Raw genomic sequence first — 15,674 nt, 5'->3', positions numbered from 1 at the left:
GCTTTATTTTCGATAAAAATTTAAGCCTAAATATTTTCGTGGATAATGAAAATACTTATCGTTATTTCACTTTTATAAGCGACGCAAGCAATCATTTTCGAAAAAATATATTTTTTAAATTGCTTATTTTTCGCGAAATAAATGAAGCCATAGCTATAGTTAGTCTTCTTAGTATCCAGATACTAAAATGAAGCGAAAGTCTCTCAAAGCACTGAGTAAATTTTCGAGAAATATACACATATATTTCAAATTTTAGAAGAATTAGGAATTTTAATTTGTTTCTCTTCTATGAACTTTCGAATTTCCGCTTAGATATCTCATCCTTGCCTCGGAGACATCATGGGCTTGTGTGAATCTAAGGATATAATCACTTATTCGTTACTCTTATCACATTAATTACTCAATCTCTTCGTTTCTTTATTAATTTTTTTTTTTTCCTTTTTGTTGCCATGGGAGAGAAACTTATCATGAAGAGAGATTGAAGAAAGGGACTCGAGTGGACCATTAGGGTTTGATGAATATACGCTAAAAGAGATGCATTATGATTAACATGGAGGGAATTTGAGAAGCAGACAGACATCCATTCTTTCCCCTATACTGAGGATTTATGTAGATTTGTACATATGGTCACTTTTCATTGCTATCAATCTTTGACCCAATTTTCAATTCCTTGACCTACATGATGGGCCACTTTTATAGCTCATAGGACTTCCTGATACACACCCATATATAGATAGATAGATAATCTTGCGTCCGTCGCAGGCCAAATGAAAATGCATATATCCCAACATAGAAAAAGTGAGTGAGAAAGGGCAAAAATAAAGAAAATTGCGTTGCTAATAACATCATGAAATACATGCTAGTGAGTGCACGGTACATTTGCGTATGGAAACTCCACGATGAAAGGAGAGACATAGAACTATAGAAGTACAAATCTGAAGAAGGGAGAACACGAGAACAAGTCAAATGGACACGACAAGAACACATTTCTCACGCGAACTCGACATAGAAAAAAACATGAACAAAGACACTGGGAAATGAGTCTCCTACATGGTTTTTGGACACTCTAGGGTTTCATGAAAAACATCACTATAAAGCTTAGGGGGAAGGAAATACGCCGGAGCCACCACCGACTCCCCCTCCGACGCCACCGCCAACTCCACCGCCCAATCCCCCGACGGGGCCCAAACCGCCGATCCCACTGCCGGCCCCACCCAAACCACCAACTCCACCGCCGACTCCACCCAAACCGCCAGCTCCACCACCGACCCCGCCCAAACCGCCGACACCACCTCCTAGTCCGGTCACGCCACCAAAGAGGCCGCCGGTTCCTCCTATACCGGCTCCAATCCCAGCTCCACCGGCCGGCCCCGTGATCCCACTTGCCCCTCCGACCCCACCGTACACCGGCACTCCACCGCCAGCCCCAGCACCACCGGCTCCAGCAAAACCACCGACTCCACCATAGGTGAGGAAGTTCTTCTGGTCATCGAGGCCAGCACCGCTAGGCACATTTCTAGCAGTAGCTTGGACAACTACGAGAGCAAGAACCAACAAAACACAGTGACTTGCCATACTCTCTCTCTCTCTCTCTCTCAATATACACTACAGTTTGTTGCTGGAGTGACATAGGGTGAGATTGAGTCCTTTTAAAGGCATATGAGAGCGGTGAGAGACAGTTGATGGCAGTAAATGGGGGATTCAATGCGGAGCTCAGGGTTCTGGTGTCTCTCCTAAGTGAGAGAGTACTTGACTCACCCTGCTAAAAACCCCAAGAACTTACAGATGCAAAAGCATTGCCGGTTAGATGGTTTAATAAGCACGTTTTAACGTTCAAAACCATCTCTTTAACCATCTGGAGTTAATCAAAGAGGCATCGAACAGACAAAAGCACGGACCGAGTGGTCAGTAGAGGAAGGGAAGAGAGAGATCGAGAGAGTGGCTTTGTGGCCAACGGTGCGCCAGTGGGATCGATGTCAGAAGCTGCAGCAGGGCATTTGATGCTCGAGAAACACGTCATCATTCCCCAGCGTGAGGCTCAGAAACTTTGTAAAAAAACCCTAGCTACTGTACATTTGGTTCGTGCGAGGGGAGTGAGAGCTGAGACTGAGAGAGGAAAGTTTTACTGTTTTGCCTGTAAAAAAGAATTGATTTGGGTAAGTGTTTCGGCAAGTGGGTGCATTGTGCCATGACCATGTTTCGACTAATTCTTTCAGAGAAATGACATTATGTGTTGGGGTCTTGCCAAGACCACATGGCATCAATGTGGTGCCAACTCGATGCAACATCATCTCTAACTACTACTACTACTAATAATAATAAAACTAAAAATGCAGGAAAACAAAAGTAATAAACATAGTATCCAACACTGTCCAATCTGCCGACAAGGACCAAGTGGCCCTCTGCTATGGATTCATGTTACGTGACCGTCATCGGGGACACTTCCACACCCTAAGGATTTGATGGGAAATTTGAGTAGTATTTGTGAGGCATGACATTTTGTACCGCAGAATGCACTGAATTAGGACGGTTTTAGATGGATCGGTTCTTGGAGGGAAAATTACCATAAAAGTCCTAAACCTATTGCAATTGTGTCAATTCATTCCTAAATTTATTTTTGCCGATTCAGTCTTAAACCTTTTATAATTGTGTCAATTTAGTTCATCCGGCCAAATTTGGCCTGCTGGTGCTGACATGGACGTCGGCCGGCGCCGGCCGTCCTGCGACATAATATTTTAATATTTTTTTAAAAAATTGTTTTGTTTTTCATTTTTTTTTCTTTTCATTTTATTTTTAAATTTTTCCCCACTTCGTCCTCTTCCTCGTCCAGTGACTGCAAAACCCATTTCAACATCTAAACAAGGTGAACAGATCTAGGAAAAATCAAGAGAAATCAAAAAACCACAGATCCGCACCCCTTCCCTCGGTTACTTTACATTTTCCTAGTAATTTTTTTTTTTTCTCGTGGGTGTGTTTTGTTTGTTGTCGCTTGGCTTCGCCATGGCTAGGTGAGGCTCACCTTGCCGCGATTGCGCGAGGCCACACTTCACCTCGCCCACCAGCTAGCGAGGCCGGCAAGGCTCGGCCTTGCGCGACCACGGCGAGGCGCAACGAGGTTGACTCTCGCCCGGCCCCTAGCGAGGTGGATTTCATTCATTGTCAAGACATTACTAAATTTTGAAGCTACTCATGATGGACATTGCGAGGACAAGATTAGCATCGAAGAGTTCCCAAGCCGCTTGCTATTTTTTTTTAATTGAAAAGTCGCACGCTATTGGCCGGAGGAAAAAGATGAATAGGGGAAAAAAAATAAAAACAAAATTAAATAAATAAATTCAAATAAATTAATTAATAATATTAAAATATTATGTCACCAAACAGCCGGAGTCCATGTCAGCACCGGCGAGCCAAATTTGATCGGATGGACTAAATTTACACAATTGAAAAAGGTTTAAGACTGCATCGGCAAAAAAAAAAAATTTAGGACTGAATTAATATAATTGCAATAAGTTTATGACTTTTTTGGTAATTTTCCCGTTTATGGAGGACCTCATCACAATCGTGGATCACCAATTTTCACCATTGAGACTTCGTTTATATCGTGAAAAATAGATAATTCTATAAATATTTTCCAAAGAATAATCGAATGTATCGATTAAAATAATTAGTCAATAGAAAATATTTTTAACATTATGGATAATTTATGTCCAAACATTTTCGTGGATGGAGAAAATATTTTTCATTCATTTATTTTCCTGAGTGTTATATGCAAATATTTTTAGAAAAATATTTCATTTTTCGCAAATCAAACAAAGCGTGATTCTCTCTATTTTCCTTTGGTTGTTTATTCTTTTAGTATTTGTTGATGTGGTGGCATGTTGTGCCCGTCTGAGACCATGTAATCAACTGGTGGGAGTGTAATGACCACACTAGAATTTAATCAGTAATTATAATAAAATTTGGATCGAAGTGCATCAGTTACAAAAAGTTAAAACTATTGCATTTAGTGATTGAGTGATTTGATTGCATTCAATTAGCACCGATAAAAGTTATCCTGGAACGAATTAAATTTTCAAAGTTATAAATTTTGCATGTACAAGAAAAATGCAAACTTCCAACAACAAGAAGGAACAATTTCCTGATGATAGGGTTCAAGTTAAAGCAATAACATCACTTATTCCTAGGAGAAAGTATCAAAAAAAGTCTTAGATTTATTGTATTTGTACCAATTCAATCCTAAAATTTTTAATTGTATTAATTGAGTCCTAAATTTTTTTTAACAATTTGCCAATTAAATGCATCCAATCAATTTTGACCGAAAATTACTAACGTAGACATCTGTATTCGCGTGGTGGGGCCGGCGCTAACGTGGATTTTTTTTATAAAAATTTCAATTTCGCGAGTTTTTGTTCTTTTTTTATTTTATTCTCTTTATTTATTTTCTCTGAGGGCCTTGGTGCCCTACCTAGCCTAGACCTGCGTCGCAATCCTCGCGAGATCTAGGCAAGGGCCCGCAAGACCTCGCCAACTGCCGAAGAGGATCAGCCAACAATCCTTGTCGGCCCTCATCCAAAAAAAATAAAAATAAAGAGAAGAAAAGAATTTAAAAACCAAAAAAAGTTCTAAAAACAAAATTATTAAAATATAATTACAAAACGTAAATGCCAAGACATGTCCCCCACAAAAGACGACCAACATCCATGTCAGCAATTTCGGATCAAAATTTTTTCGGATGGACTCAATTTGCAAATCGTCAAAAAGTTTATGTCTCAATTGGTATAATTAAAAAGTATATGACTGAATTAACACAAATGAAATAAATTTATAAATTTTTTTGGTACATTTCTCCCCGAACCTAACTTGTCCCTAAGAACATTGGTCACATAGTTGAGGGGTCCTATGATTACTCGGATTTCCATAAACCCTCCATTAAGAAAATGCCACATGTTCATTTACATTTGACCGTTGACACCTGTAATTACTCAAACCTAATAGAGAATACCAACCCTCTTTACGGGTGTGTTTGTTTCTGGGAAAACCTTTTCCGATAAAGTGTTTTCCGGATTTTTGTCTGTTTGGTTCGCAAAAAATAATCTGGTCAACGGAAAGCACTTTTCAGTCAACAAAAACTTTATTCAGCAAATTAGGAAAGTGAATTCCCCAAAATAAAAAGGTGAAAACACTTTCCCAAATCTCACTCTCTCGCTCTCTATAGAGGTACGACGCTCTTTCGTTCCTCCATTTTCCTTTATTCACTTCTTCTTCGCCGATGCTCACCCGCTTCGTCGTTGAAGGTTCGGCTCTTCGACGCTCTTCATCTTCGCCATTGAAGCTCGTCATTGAAGCTGGCTCTTCTTCAACAACGCTCAACAAAGCTCCAGGTTCTCTCCCCTCTCCGATTTGAAAAAAAAACCTCCGAAAAGTTGATGATTCTCGTTTCCGGTCATCTTCTTCAAGCTAAATCTTAGAGATCAGTTTTAAAATTTTCGTAGATCCTAGAGTTATCAAGCTTGATTGGAGATTCTACCCTACCACGAGAGCTATATAAGGTTGTATATCTAACGCTTGACCTTTTTGCTCAAATTTTCACTGATCTATTCGAAATTTTGGACGGCATGTGCTCCAATGAAACAATATGAGTCAGATTCGGTTGGTGCTTCATAGTTTGATGAGTATTCCAATTTTATCGTTGTATGTTTTATGATTTCGATTGCATAGGGCTTTTGTAGTATTGACACTTTCTTTGGCATCCTTAAGAATATTGTTTGGCTAGTCGTTGTGTAGAATTTGATTGAAAGAACTTTTTACAGTTTATTGTGTAGAATTTGATAGAGAAGGTTCATGATTATGCATCTCATGTTTTGGTTCACCTAGGAGATAGACGTTGTTATCATTATTTGTTTCCTTGAACTATGTGATCCATATTGTTAAAAGCATGCAAGGCATTTGTTAAAATGTCAAGACGGAAAGAAAACCATCGATTATTATTTATTATAGGTTTTTGCTGCCTAGAACAAATAAAAGAAGGTGCGTGTGTAAGTCTTGCTAACAATGTTCTATTTATTTGTGTAATTTGAACTTATATTCTGGTGATTGGAATTTGCAAGTAGTAGTTGCAAGAATGGAGATTCTACATACCTTTGCTCTCTTTGATTACTCCTTCGAGGGTAATGTTCCATCTTTATCAAAGAACTTCGAAACCCAACATTGGGATGGTTGGGTCCGCTTATGAGTTCATATACATTTAGAGTTCCTTTAGTAAACTCAGCGGAACCGAGTCTTAAATCCTGAAAAGTCTAATGTTTGCTAAAATGACAAGTTAAGCTGCACTTATTTTCACTTTTTGATGATATTTTTTTTTTATTTCATTTGAATGTTTGTTGTTGGGTTTATCTTTGAGATAAAACATATGCCTTGACTGGCTTTGAGATTAAGAAGCAAAAATTCTTATTATTGATTGTAGATGGAAAACAATGATGTTGATGGAGCAATAATGGGTGCATCAATGTTAGTAATGGCGGTTGGTTTATTAGTCATGGAGGATGAATCTTTAAGCAGTCAAATACCTAGAGTTCCACGGGGCGAAAGAGATTTTGAGAGAGAGTTATTCATGAACCGCATTTTTCATTCTGGAGATACTAATTGTGTTAGTCAAATATGTATGAGACCACAAGTTTTCTTTGAATTGTGTAGAGTTCTTGTGTCAAATAATTTGTTACACGAAACAGTAAATGTGTCAATCATAGAGCAATTGTTAGTCTTTTGCATATTTTAGGGCATAATGTGAGGTTTAGAGTAATAGGGTCAAGGCTGAATAGGTCTATAGAGACCATTCACCGATACTTTAGAATTGTCTTACAAGCTATTCTAAAACTACACAAGCATGTTATAAGACCACCGGATGGCACTACACCCCCGACAATATCCAAGGATAGAAGATTTTATCTCTGCTTTAAGGTATGTAATATGACCAATATCATGAACTTCATCTTGAAAAAATGTTTTTACATTAACTAATTTACTTAAATACATTAGGATTGTGTTGGAGCTCTTGATGGTACTCATGTTCGTGCATCAGCTCCCCCAGAAATTCAAGGAAAATTTCGTGGTCGAAAAAACAAAACAACGCAAAATGTTCTTGCAAATGTTACTTTTGATTTAAAGTTCGTTTATGTGTTAGTTGGTTGGGAAGGCGCAGCACATGACTCTCATATTCTAACAAATGCACTTTCAAGGTCTGGAGGAATGAAAATTCTTGAAGGTATAGAATATTTCACGTTTTATATAAAATGTTTACCCTACTTTCTCGAAACATTTTGTTAAAACTTTACATAAAATTGATAGGTAAATACTACCTTGCTGATGCCAGCTATGGCATCCAACCAGGAATTATTTAACCATACCGTGGAGTTCGATATCACAGAAAGGAGTTTATTGACCACTCACCCGAGAATGAGAAAGAGTTGTTCAACCATCGTCATTCATCTTTACGGTCTGTGGTAGAAAGGGCATTCGGTGTTCTTAAAAGGCGTTTTCGTGTATTGGATGCAGAACCCTATTGGTCCTTTGAAATGTTTTCTATCTGTTTGCCTTTTGAAATCACATCCATTTTCCATTTCAAGAGCACATGTTCAGAGATTCAGCTTTCCTTTTCATTTTGCGAGTTCAAATACTAGATTTGCTAGACTCATCGAGAAAATTCGTTTATTAAGTAACATTGACTCAATAAATTAGTTTGGAAGTGAGAGGCCCACCATTGTAGCCAGTCACACGAGGCCGGCGAGCTTGATCTCATGTGGCCGGTCGCTGGTCATCATCGAGGCAAGGTGACCGATGGAGAAAGAAGAAAAAGACAAAAAGAAAAGGAAATAAAAAAATTAATAAAAAATATAATATAATATAATATAAAAAGCATAAACCTTTGGTGCTAATAAAATCATATTTTTTACTTAAGATTTATGAGATTGAAATCATTTTCCAAATGAGAACCAAACACCCGAAAACATTTTCGATAACATATTACCAAACAAAGAAAAACAAACCGTTTTCCGAGAAAATGATTTTCGAGAAATCACTTTCAAGAAAACGGATTCACGGAAAACATTTTTCTTGAAACAAACACACCCTACATCTCTGTTCTCTCTCCTACTGTATACAGTTCAGACGCCGCAGATGCTTCCGATCACCAAATAAGGCCCCGTCCCGACGTTTTCGAAGCATCAACGGCTACCTTCATCCCCTTCTTCCCGCGTCGCCGCTCCTCTTCTCCCGTCTCTCTCTCTCCCTCTCTCTTCTTGAATCCGAACCACATCCTCCGTCTCATCAGTCAACAAAACAAGGTGGCCAAACATAGTCTCTTTGACAGGGGAGACGACCAGATCTTGTCTTCAATGTCCCGGTGGGAGCGAGAAAGAGAGAGATCCTCGTTGGGCTTGAGGCTCAAAGCGCTGGGCTAGAGGCAAAAGTAGCTGGAGGGGGCGGCGGTGTCAGGGCTTCTGGAAACGCCAATTTACAACACACAAGCACACACACACACAGAATAGGGGGATCAATGACCAACAAATTAGAAAGGTGGCGAAGTAGATGAGCTTCTCTTGTCACAGAAGAAATTCATTGTCAAACTAACCACGAGGGCAAAGAGATTACCTTTTATCCTTTTTTATTCAAATTTAATTTTGCAGTTCACTTCACACATGTGACTTTTATTTCATTTGAAACTCCTGAAGCTTTCACCACATTCAAAATGTCAATACGGATACTCACACATTATTTTTCACAATTTTCCGAGAATTCGAATTTTTGTAATTAAAATTTCGTCGGGAAAGCAAAAGGTACTTTTTACTTATATTTTAAGTGCTAATAAAGAGATTGGTTAAAAAAAAAAAAGTGTTAACAAAGAGGCCCTCCATCAATCCGTAAACTTAACAGGGTGGAATAGGAAAACTAAGCCACAACATTAAAAAAAAGTACATGAGTCAATGGCGATACGGAATTAAATTTTTTGAAAGATACAGAATCTATGTTTCCATATCTTCTTTTCGATATACGGTCTCTTTCTACTAGAATCTATGTTGAAGTTGTTGTCTCACATTACATGACAACGGGTCTTATATACTATTTATATTTATATGGTCTCCTTCCATCTATTAGTTTAAGCTTGTAAAACAGTGCTATTACAAAATCTCACATGGTATCGGAGCGAGTGTTGTCCGCAAGCGAACTATTATGTATTTTTTGCAAAATAAACAGAGCTTACATGACTTGTAACTGTAGTGAATATTTATCCATGGGCCTGCCCTGCAAGAACATGAAAGGCACTGTCTTCAACATCCCAATACCGATCTCTCTGGGGTCAAAGCCCAATAACAACTCTAAGCATCTTTTATCCCCCGTTGAAGATATATTGTGAAATCCAATTCAACATTTTCTTTTTCCCAGGATGAGATTGACAATACAGGTTCGCAAGAGCCAAAGAAAACAGAAAAAGAAAGACAGCAAAGCAATAAAGAGTAGTACAAATCGTCATTCCCTTTCGAAACCCAATTGACTGAAGGTCTCTTCCATGCACATATACTTTGACAACTCTATGGATGATCGGTACCCGATTCAGTTCAATCCCACCATGCAATCAGAAATCGGATTGGGAGGATTCCCGATTTCAAGGATTAAGAACCAAACCTAGCCGACCGGTCCGGTCCAATTCCCGAGCAATTCAATCATTGAACTGGTCACATTTTTTTTTATGATTTGTCCTCAAGTTTTCTCGTTAACATCATATTCACCGAACCACCTCTCGTTAATTACATCGTGTTGCCACTAAATCTGAAAGTCATACTAAGCATCTTAGGTTTAGGTTTAGGTTTACATATAAGGATTTTGTTTTGGAAAAAAATTATTATTTGGTCCAAGTATGGACAATCGATCGATCGGGAATTGGACCGACCGTAATCGATTTCAATTTTATGGAATTGGGAACTCAATCGAAGCCCTCGGGAACTGGACCCAACCGACCGGTTCATTAATCATTATACTCTGCCCTAGACAAAACTCAACAATTGCCTGAGAGCATGAGAGGAGTGGATTGATTTTATTAGACTCGAATGTCGGGAGGTGACAGGTGAGGAGACAGTTGGAAATCAAGCAAAACATAGGTTGATTACATGAGAGTCCTGAAATTCGAAAATTCCTAAGTCGAGGAGCTTGAAAGTACATAAGTTCGAAGTATCGATCAAATGAAAATGAACTAATGAGATATCTTTAATAAGAGAGCTATGTGTCCCAAGACACAAGCCACACTTTAGATAAATTGCGATTGCATTAACAAATTGCAAGGTTTCATGACTCGCAATATCATCTCCAATCCGCTCCGTCCCATTTTGAAGTATCAAGTTTCATGATGATGTTACACGATGAAATATTTAGATGAATCACAAAAGCTATATCCTACTTTCATTGTCTTGCTCTCTTACCATTCGCTCACCAAAAACCTTTGGTGCCAGAATGGGAAACTATTGAAAAGAAAAATTGATGTTCTTGGTCACATCGTCGCATCCATTATAACCATTGATGATTGTTGGTTCTCTAATACATCCCACATGAGTTACAAACTCCATACGACAATTTCTTCTTATATATATATTTTTTTGGGCCGAAAAGAGAATAACATTTCATTCACATTGAAAAAGCTAATAGATACATAAAGATGGTATCGGGGATTGGAGACCTAATTAGAAGGGATGGTATTGTGGACTTAGACTTTTACGACCCAATTCGTGATTTTATTTCGGGTTCAGAAACAGTGGACCAATCGAAGGATGGCCTATTAGATCTGTACTTTTCTTATTACTGTTGACAAGGTGAGGAGATGTGACTAGTAGATCTACACTTTATTTTTATGAAATGTTCGATTTGTATCCAAAATTACTTAATATATTCAAAAGAATCTTTTTCGTGTAAGTATCCCGAATTTGAAATATCGGGTATACCCATTTATACAACATAATCATCAGCATGAGATAATAAAAAAAAACGAATTACGTATAAGAGATCGAATTATGACGCAATGCACTTGAATCGTATTTCAACGTCAATTAGCATGATCTCGGTATGAATTGGTCATTTCGCCTTATTGAAATCAAAACTAGGACATGTTGTACCATCCCAAGTCTGTGAATTTTAAACACGACCACCACGTGCCACCTCGGAGTAATCGGTCCTCGGCCACACCAAGCATCGACACGTGGCGCAATTCGAGGGAGGTGTCTTTGAGGTCTTCATAGTTCCCCCCAGGTGAGAGCATCAAAACTCCCGAGGGCTGTTTAGCAGTAACAGTAAGGAGCCAAAAAAATCGAGCGCGTTCATTGGCGGATTCGAAGAAGAGGGGAGTGACGTCAGATATGCCTCGACACGTAGGCGTTGCAGCAAACGGTCGTTCGCCGCCGCTCGATCCCACGAATCCAGACAAAAAAATCCAGAAATCACACCAGGCTGAGTTAATGTCGTGTTAATCCTTCCACTGGAGTGAGTCGGTCCACCTCTTTTTTCTACGTGGAAATTCGGAAAATACTGGTAAAAAAAAGTTCGCGGATGGAAAGAAAATGCAAAACATATCTCGAGGATAATTAATTAAGACAGCTTCTATAGCTAAGCATGTCTAGTCCCAAACCACTCAGTAAACACCTGATTAAAGAAAGTCTGTCATTTCCAATACGCTCAGCTCGCATTGCATGCAATCGATGCATTAGGAATGAATATTTCTCGTTTATAATATGATAAACTTGAGTCCGAAGTACGTTCAATGACAAGATGATATTTTATGAGAATATTCAATTCCACCAAACATACGCGCCGTGATTGAATCGAGAACTCGGAACCAATGATGTCCTTCGAAGTGAAATTTTGGAGGGATTGAGAACGTGATTAGACTCTATTTTTCAGTCATCTTAGCATGAATGACAATGGCGATCCATATAGAAAGTGACCTACGATATCTGATTTTCAATGCTCTTAGAAAATCACCACCATAAAATATAAATGGTTTTGTCATTAGATGACCTCAGGGAAAGTTTTAATTCCACCATTACACATATAAATGGCGATGGAACTGAAAACTCGAAATGAATGATATCTTTGGAGGCAAATTTTTGGAGTGGTTGAGAACTCGTTTAAGCTCTATTTTTCATTTATCTCGGCAAGAATGACAATTGGCGATCCATATAAAAAGTGGCCTATGATGTCGGATTTCTTGTGCTCTTAAGAAATCACTACCATAAGATATAATCTGGCGTGATGGGATTTAATTCCACCATCAAACATATATGTGGTGATTGAACCGAAAACTAGAAACCAATGATATCGTTGAAGGCAAATTTTTTGAAGGGTTGATAACTCGATTAACTTTAATTTTCAGTCATTTCGGCATTAATGACAATTATGATCCATTTACAAAGTAGACAACGATGTCCAACTTCTTGGGCTCTTAGAAAATCACTACCATGAAATATGAACACTATTATCGTTAATTTGTGTGACGTGAGGGGAGGATTTAATGCCACTATCAAACACATATATGGTGATTCGACTGAAAACTCAAAACCAATGATATCCTTGGACGTAAGTTTTTGGAGGGGTTGACAAATTGATTATAATCTATTTTTTAGTAATATAAAAAGTGGCATACGATATCCGATTTCTCGTGTTCTTAGAAAATCACTACCGTAAAATACAAATGTTATTTTCAATATATAACACAATGGGAAGATTTAATAGAGTTATCGGTTCCCAATCCAATCTGATCCAATCTAGGAACCGAGAATCGGTCCAATTTGGTTCTCGAGCTATCCAATGGAATCGGTAGATTATTAGTAAAGGTGAGCAACACGGACTTTAATCTAAATATATTATTTAAAACTAAGTTTATATTTATAAATTAAAAATAAGAGTGGATTATTAGATTTACATTTAAGAAAAAAAAATCGATTCCATCTAGGCGATCTGGTTTCCCCCAAGAACCGGATCAAAAATCACCGGTTCCAATTTTGTGGAATTGGGAACCGGACCAGCACCCTAAGGAATTGAACCGGTCGATTCAATCTCGTCCAGGCGGTTTTCGATTCGATAGGTCCATCTTGCTCACCTCTAAAATTTAATTCCACCATCAAACACATATGTTATGATTGAATCCAAAACTCGAATCCAAGAGAGGGTTGAGAGCTTGATTAAACTCTATTTTTCAATCATACGGCATGAAAGACAATTGATGATCCACATCGAAAGTGGCCAACGATATCCGATTTCTCGTGCACTTAGAAAATTCCTATAGTAAAGAATAAATTTTTTTATCACTAAATCGTATGATGTGAGGAGAACTTTTAATTCCACTATCCAAAATATATGTGGTGATTCATCGAGAACTCAAACCAATGATATCCTTTTGAAGGTAAATTATAGGAGGGGTTGAGAACTCGATTAAATTCTATTTTTAACAATTGTTGATCCATATAGAAAGTGACCGACGATATCCTATTTCTCGAGCTCTTAGAAAATCACTACCGTCAAATTTAAACGTTGTTATCCTTAAATGGTGTGACGTAAGGGGAAGATTTAACTCCACCATCAAATTTTAATGCAGTGATTGGACTGAAAACTCAAAATCTATGGTAAGAAAATTTTTGGAGGGGTTGAGAACTCGACTAAACTCTAATTTTTAGTCATCATGGTAAGAATGACAATTGGTGGTCCATATAAAAAGTAGCCTATGTTATTCGATTTCTTGGGCTCTTAGAATCACTACCATGAAATATAAACGTTATTATTGTTAAATGATGTGAGGGATGATTTAATAGAGGTGATCGGTTTTCGGTTTGATCCGGTTACCTATTTCTAAGATTAAAAACTGAATGAGATGGTCCCGAGAACAGACCTAACTAGTCCGGTTCGACTCCCGCTTGGTCCAATGAAACTGGTGGATTATTGGCAGGGGTGAGTAACATGGGATTTAATTTTGATACATTCATGAAAATTAGGTTTGCAATTAATAAATAAAAAATAGTAGTCTATTATTAGGTTTACATCTAAGAAATAAATAAATAAATAAACAATCGGTCCTATCCGATTTCCCACGAAATTGGGAACTGGATCCAAAATAACCGGTTCCAATTTTATGAAACCGGGCCGACGCCCGAAGAAACCGAACCGGCCGATTCGGTCCGGTCCGGACGATTCCCAATTCGGTCTGTCCGTCTTGCTTACTTCTAAGATTTAATTCCACCATCGAACATATATGTGTTGATTGAATCAAAAACTCAAATCCAAGGGAGGGTTGAGAGCTCAATTGAACTCTACTTTTCATTCATCTCAGCATGAATGACTATTGGTGATCCATATAGAAAGTAGCCTAAGATGTCCAATTTCTTGGTTCTTAGACAATCACTATCTTACAATTTAAACATTATTATCATTAAATGGTGTGAGATGAGGGGAATATTTAATTCCACCATCAAACATATATGTGGCGATTGATGCGAAAACTCAAATCCAAGGAATGGTTGAGAACTCGATTCAACTCCACTTTTTATTCATCTCGGCATGATTGACAATTGGTGATCGATATAGATAGTCGCCTACGATATTTGATTTCTCGTGCTTTTAGAAAACCACTACCATAAAATGTAAAACATTATTATCATTAAACCGTGTGATGTGAGGGGAAGATTTAATTACACTATCATACGTATATATGGTGATTCAACCGAAAACTCAAAACCAATAATATCCTTGGAGGCAAATTGTAGAAGGAGTCGAGAACTCGATTAAACTCTTCTTTTTAGTCATGTCGGCATGAACAACAACTGGCAAACCGTAAAGAAAGTGGCCTTGATATCCAATTTCTTGTGCCTTAGAAAATTACTGCCATAAAATACAAAAATTATTATTATATCGCGTAATTTGAGAGAAAGATTTAATTTCACCATCGAACATAAATGTGGTGATTGAACCAAAAATCTAAAACGAATGACATCCTTCGAGGCAAATTGTAGGATGGGTTGAAAACCCAATTAAACTCTATTTGTAGTCATCTTGGCATGAATGACAACCGGAGATCCATATAGAAAGTGGCGGAAAAATTATCAAAAAAGTCAAAACATATTGCAATTGTATCAATTCAATTCTAAACTTTTTTTATCAATTGAGTCATAAACCTTTTGCAATTGTGTCAATCTCAATCCATTTGGTTAGTTGGCGCTGACGTGGTTTCCATCGACGCTAACGTGGACAATTTTAATAATTTTTCCTTGTCTTTTTTAATTTTTTTTAGGGCCGATAGGACGCCCGGGGTAGGCAACCTCCATTAGCCATGGGGAAAGGGTCGCCACCCTCACCCAATGGTCAATGAGGGCTCACAAGCCCTTGCATAGTAGCCAGTGGAGGTCGTTAGTGGCCTCCTGCTAGCCCTAACCAACAAACAAAGAAAAAAAAAAGATAGGAAAAATTATTAAAAATTATCCACATCAGCGCCGGTGAGCCAAATGGATTGAATTGACATAATTGCAAAAGGTTTAAGACTCAATTGGTAAAGAAAAGTTTTGGACTGAATGTAGCATCCCAATTCCACCACACCTTTGGGAAGGCTTTCCAAAACCCACTCTCTTCTTTAATCTATCTTTCCTTATTCG

The 15,674-nt window shown here is 38.0% G+C and overlaps 1 protein-coding gene across 3 annotated transcripts in view; it reads right to left on the bottom strand.

The window, feature by feature from the left end:
* Positions 1-803: 803 nt before the first annotated feature.
* LOC115753381 (LRR receptor-like serine/threonine-protein kinase RGI2) overlaps positions 804-15,674 on the bottom strand; it is a 28,398-nt gene continuing 13,527 nt past the window's right edge. Inside the window, exons 4-5 of one of the 3 annotated variants that reach the window (XM_048275413.1) lie at positions 1,220-1,597; positions 804-1,171 (exon numbers count right to left, since the gene is read on the bottom strand). In XM_048275413.1, the coding sequence (XP_048131370.1) occupies positions 1,099-1,171; positions 1,220-1,597 (451 nt within the window). In that variant the 3' untranslated portion in view covers positions 804-1,098. Of the gene's footprint in view, positions 1,172-1,219; positions 1,598-15,674 lie in introns of those variants that run through there. The other 2 variants (XM_048275419.1, XM_048275423.1) reach the window with 2 other exon arrangements.

This window comes from Rhodamnia argentea, chromosome 1 (assembly GCF_020921035.1).
Source record: "Rhodamnia argentea isolate NSW1041297 chromosome 1, ASM2092103v1, whole genome shotgun sequence".
Lineage (NCBI taxonomy): Eukaryota > Viridiplantae > Streptophyta > Magnoliopsida > Myrtales > Myrtaceae > Rhodamnia > Rhodamnia argentea.
This window is presented reverse-complemented; position numbering and strand designations above follow the sequence as displayed.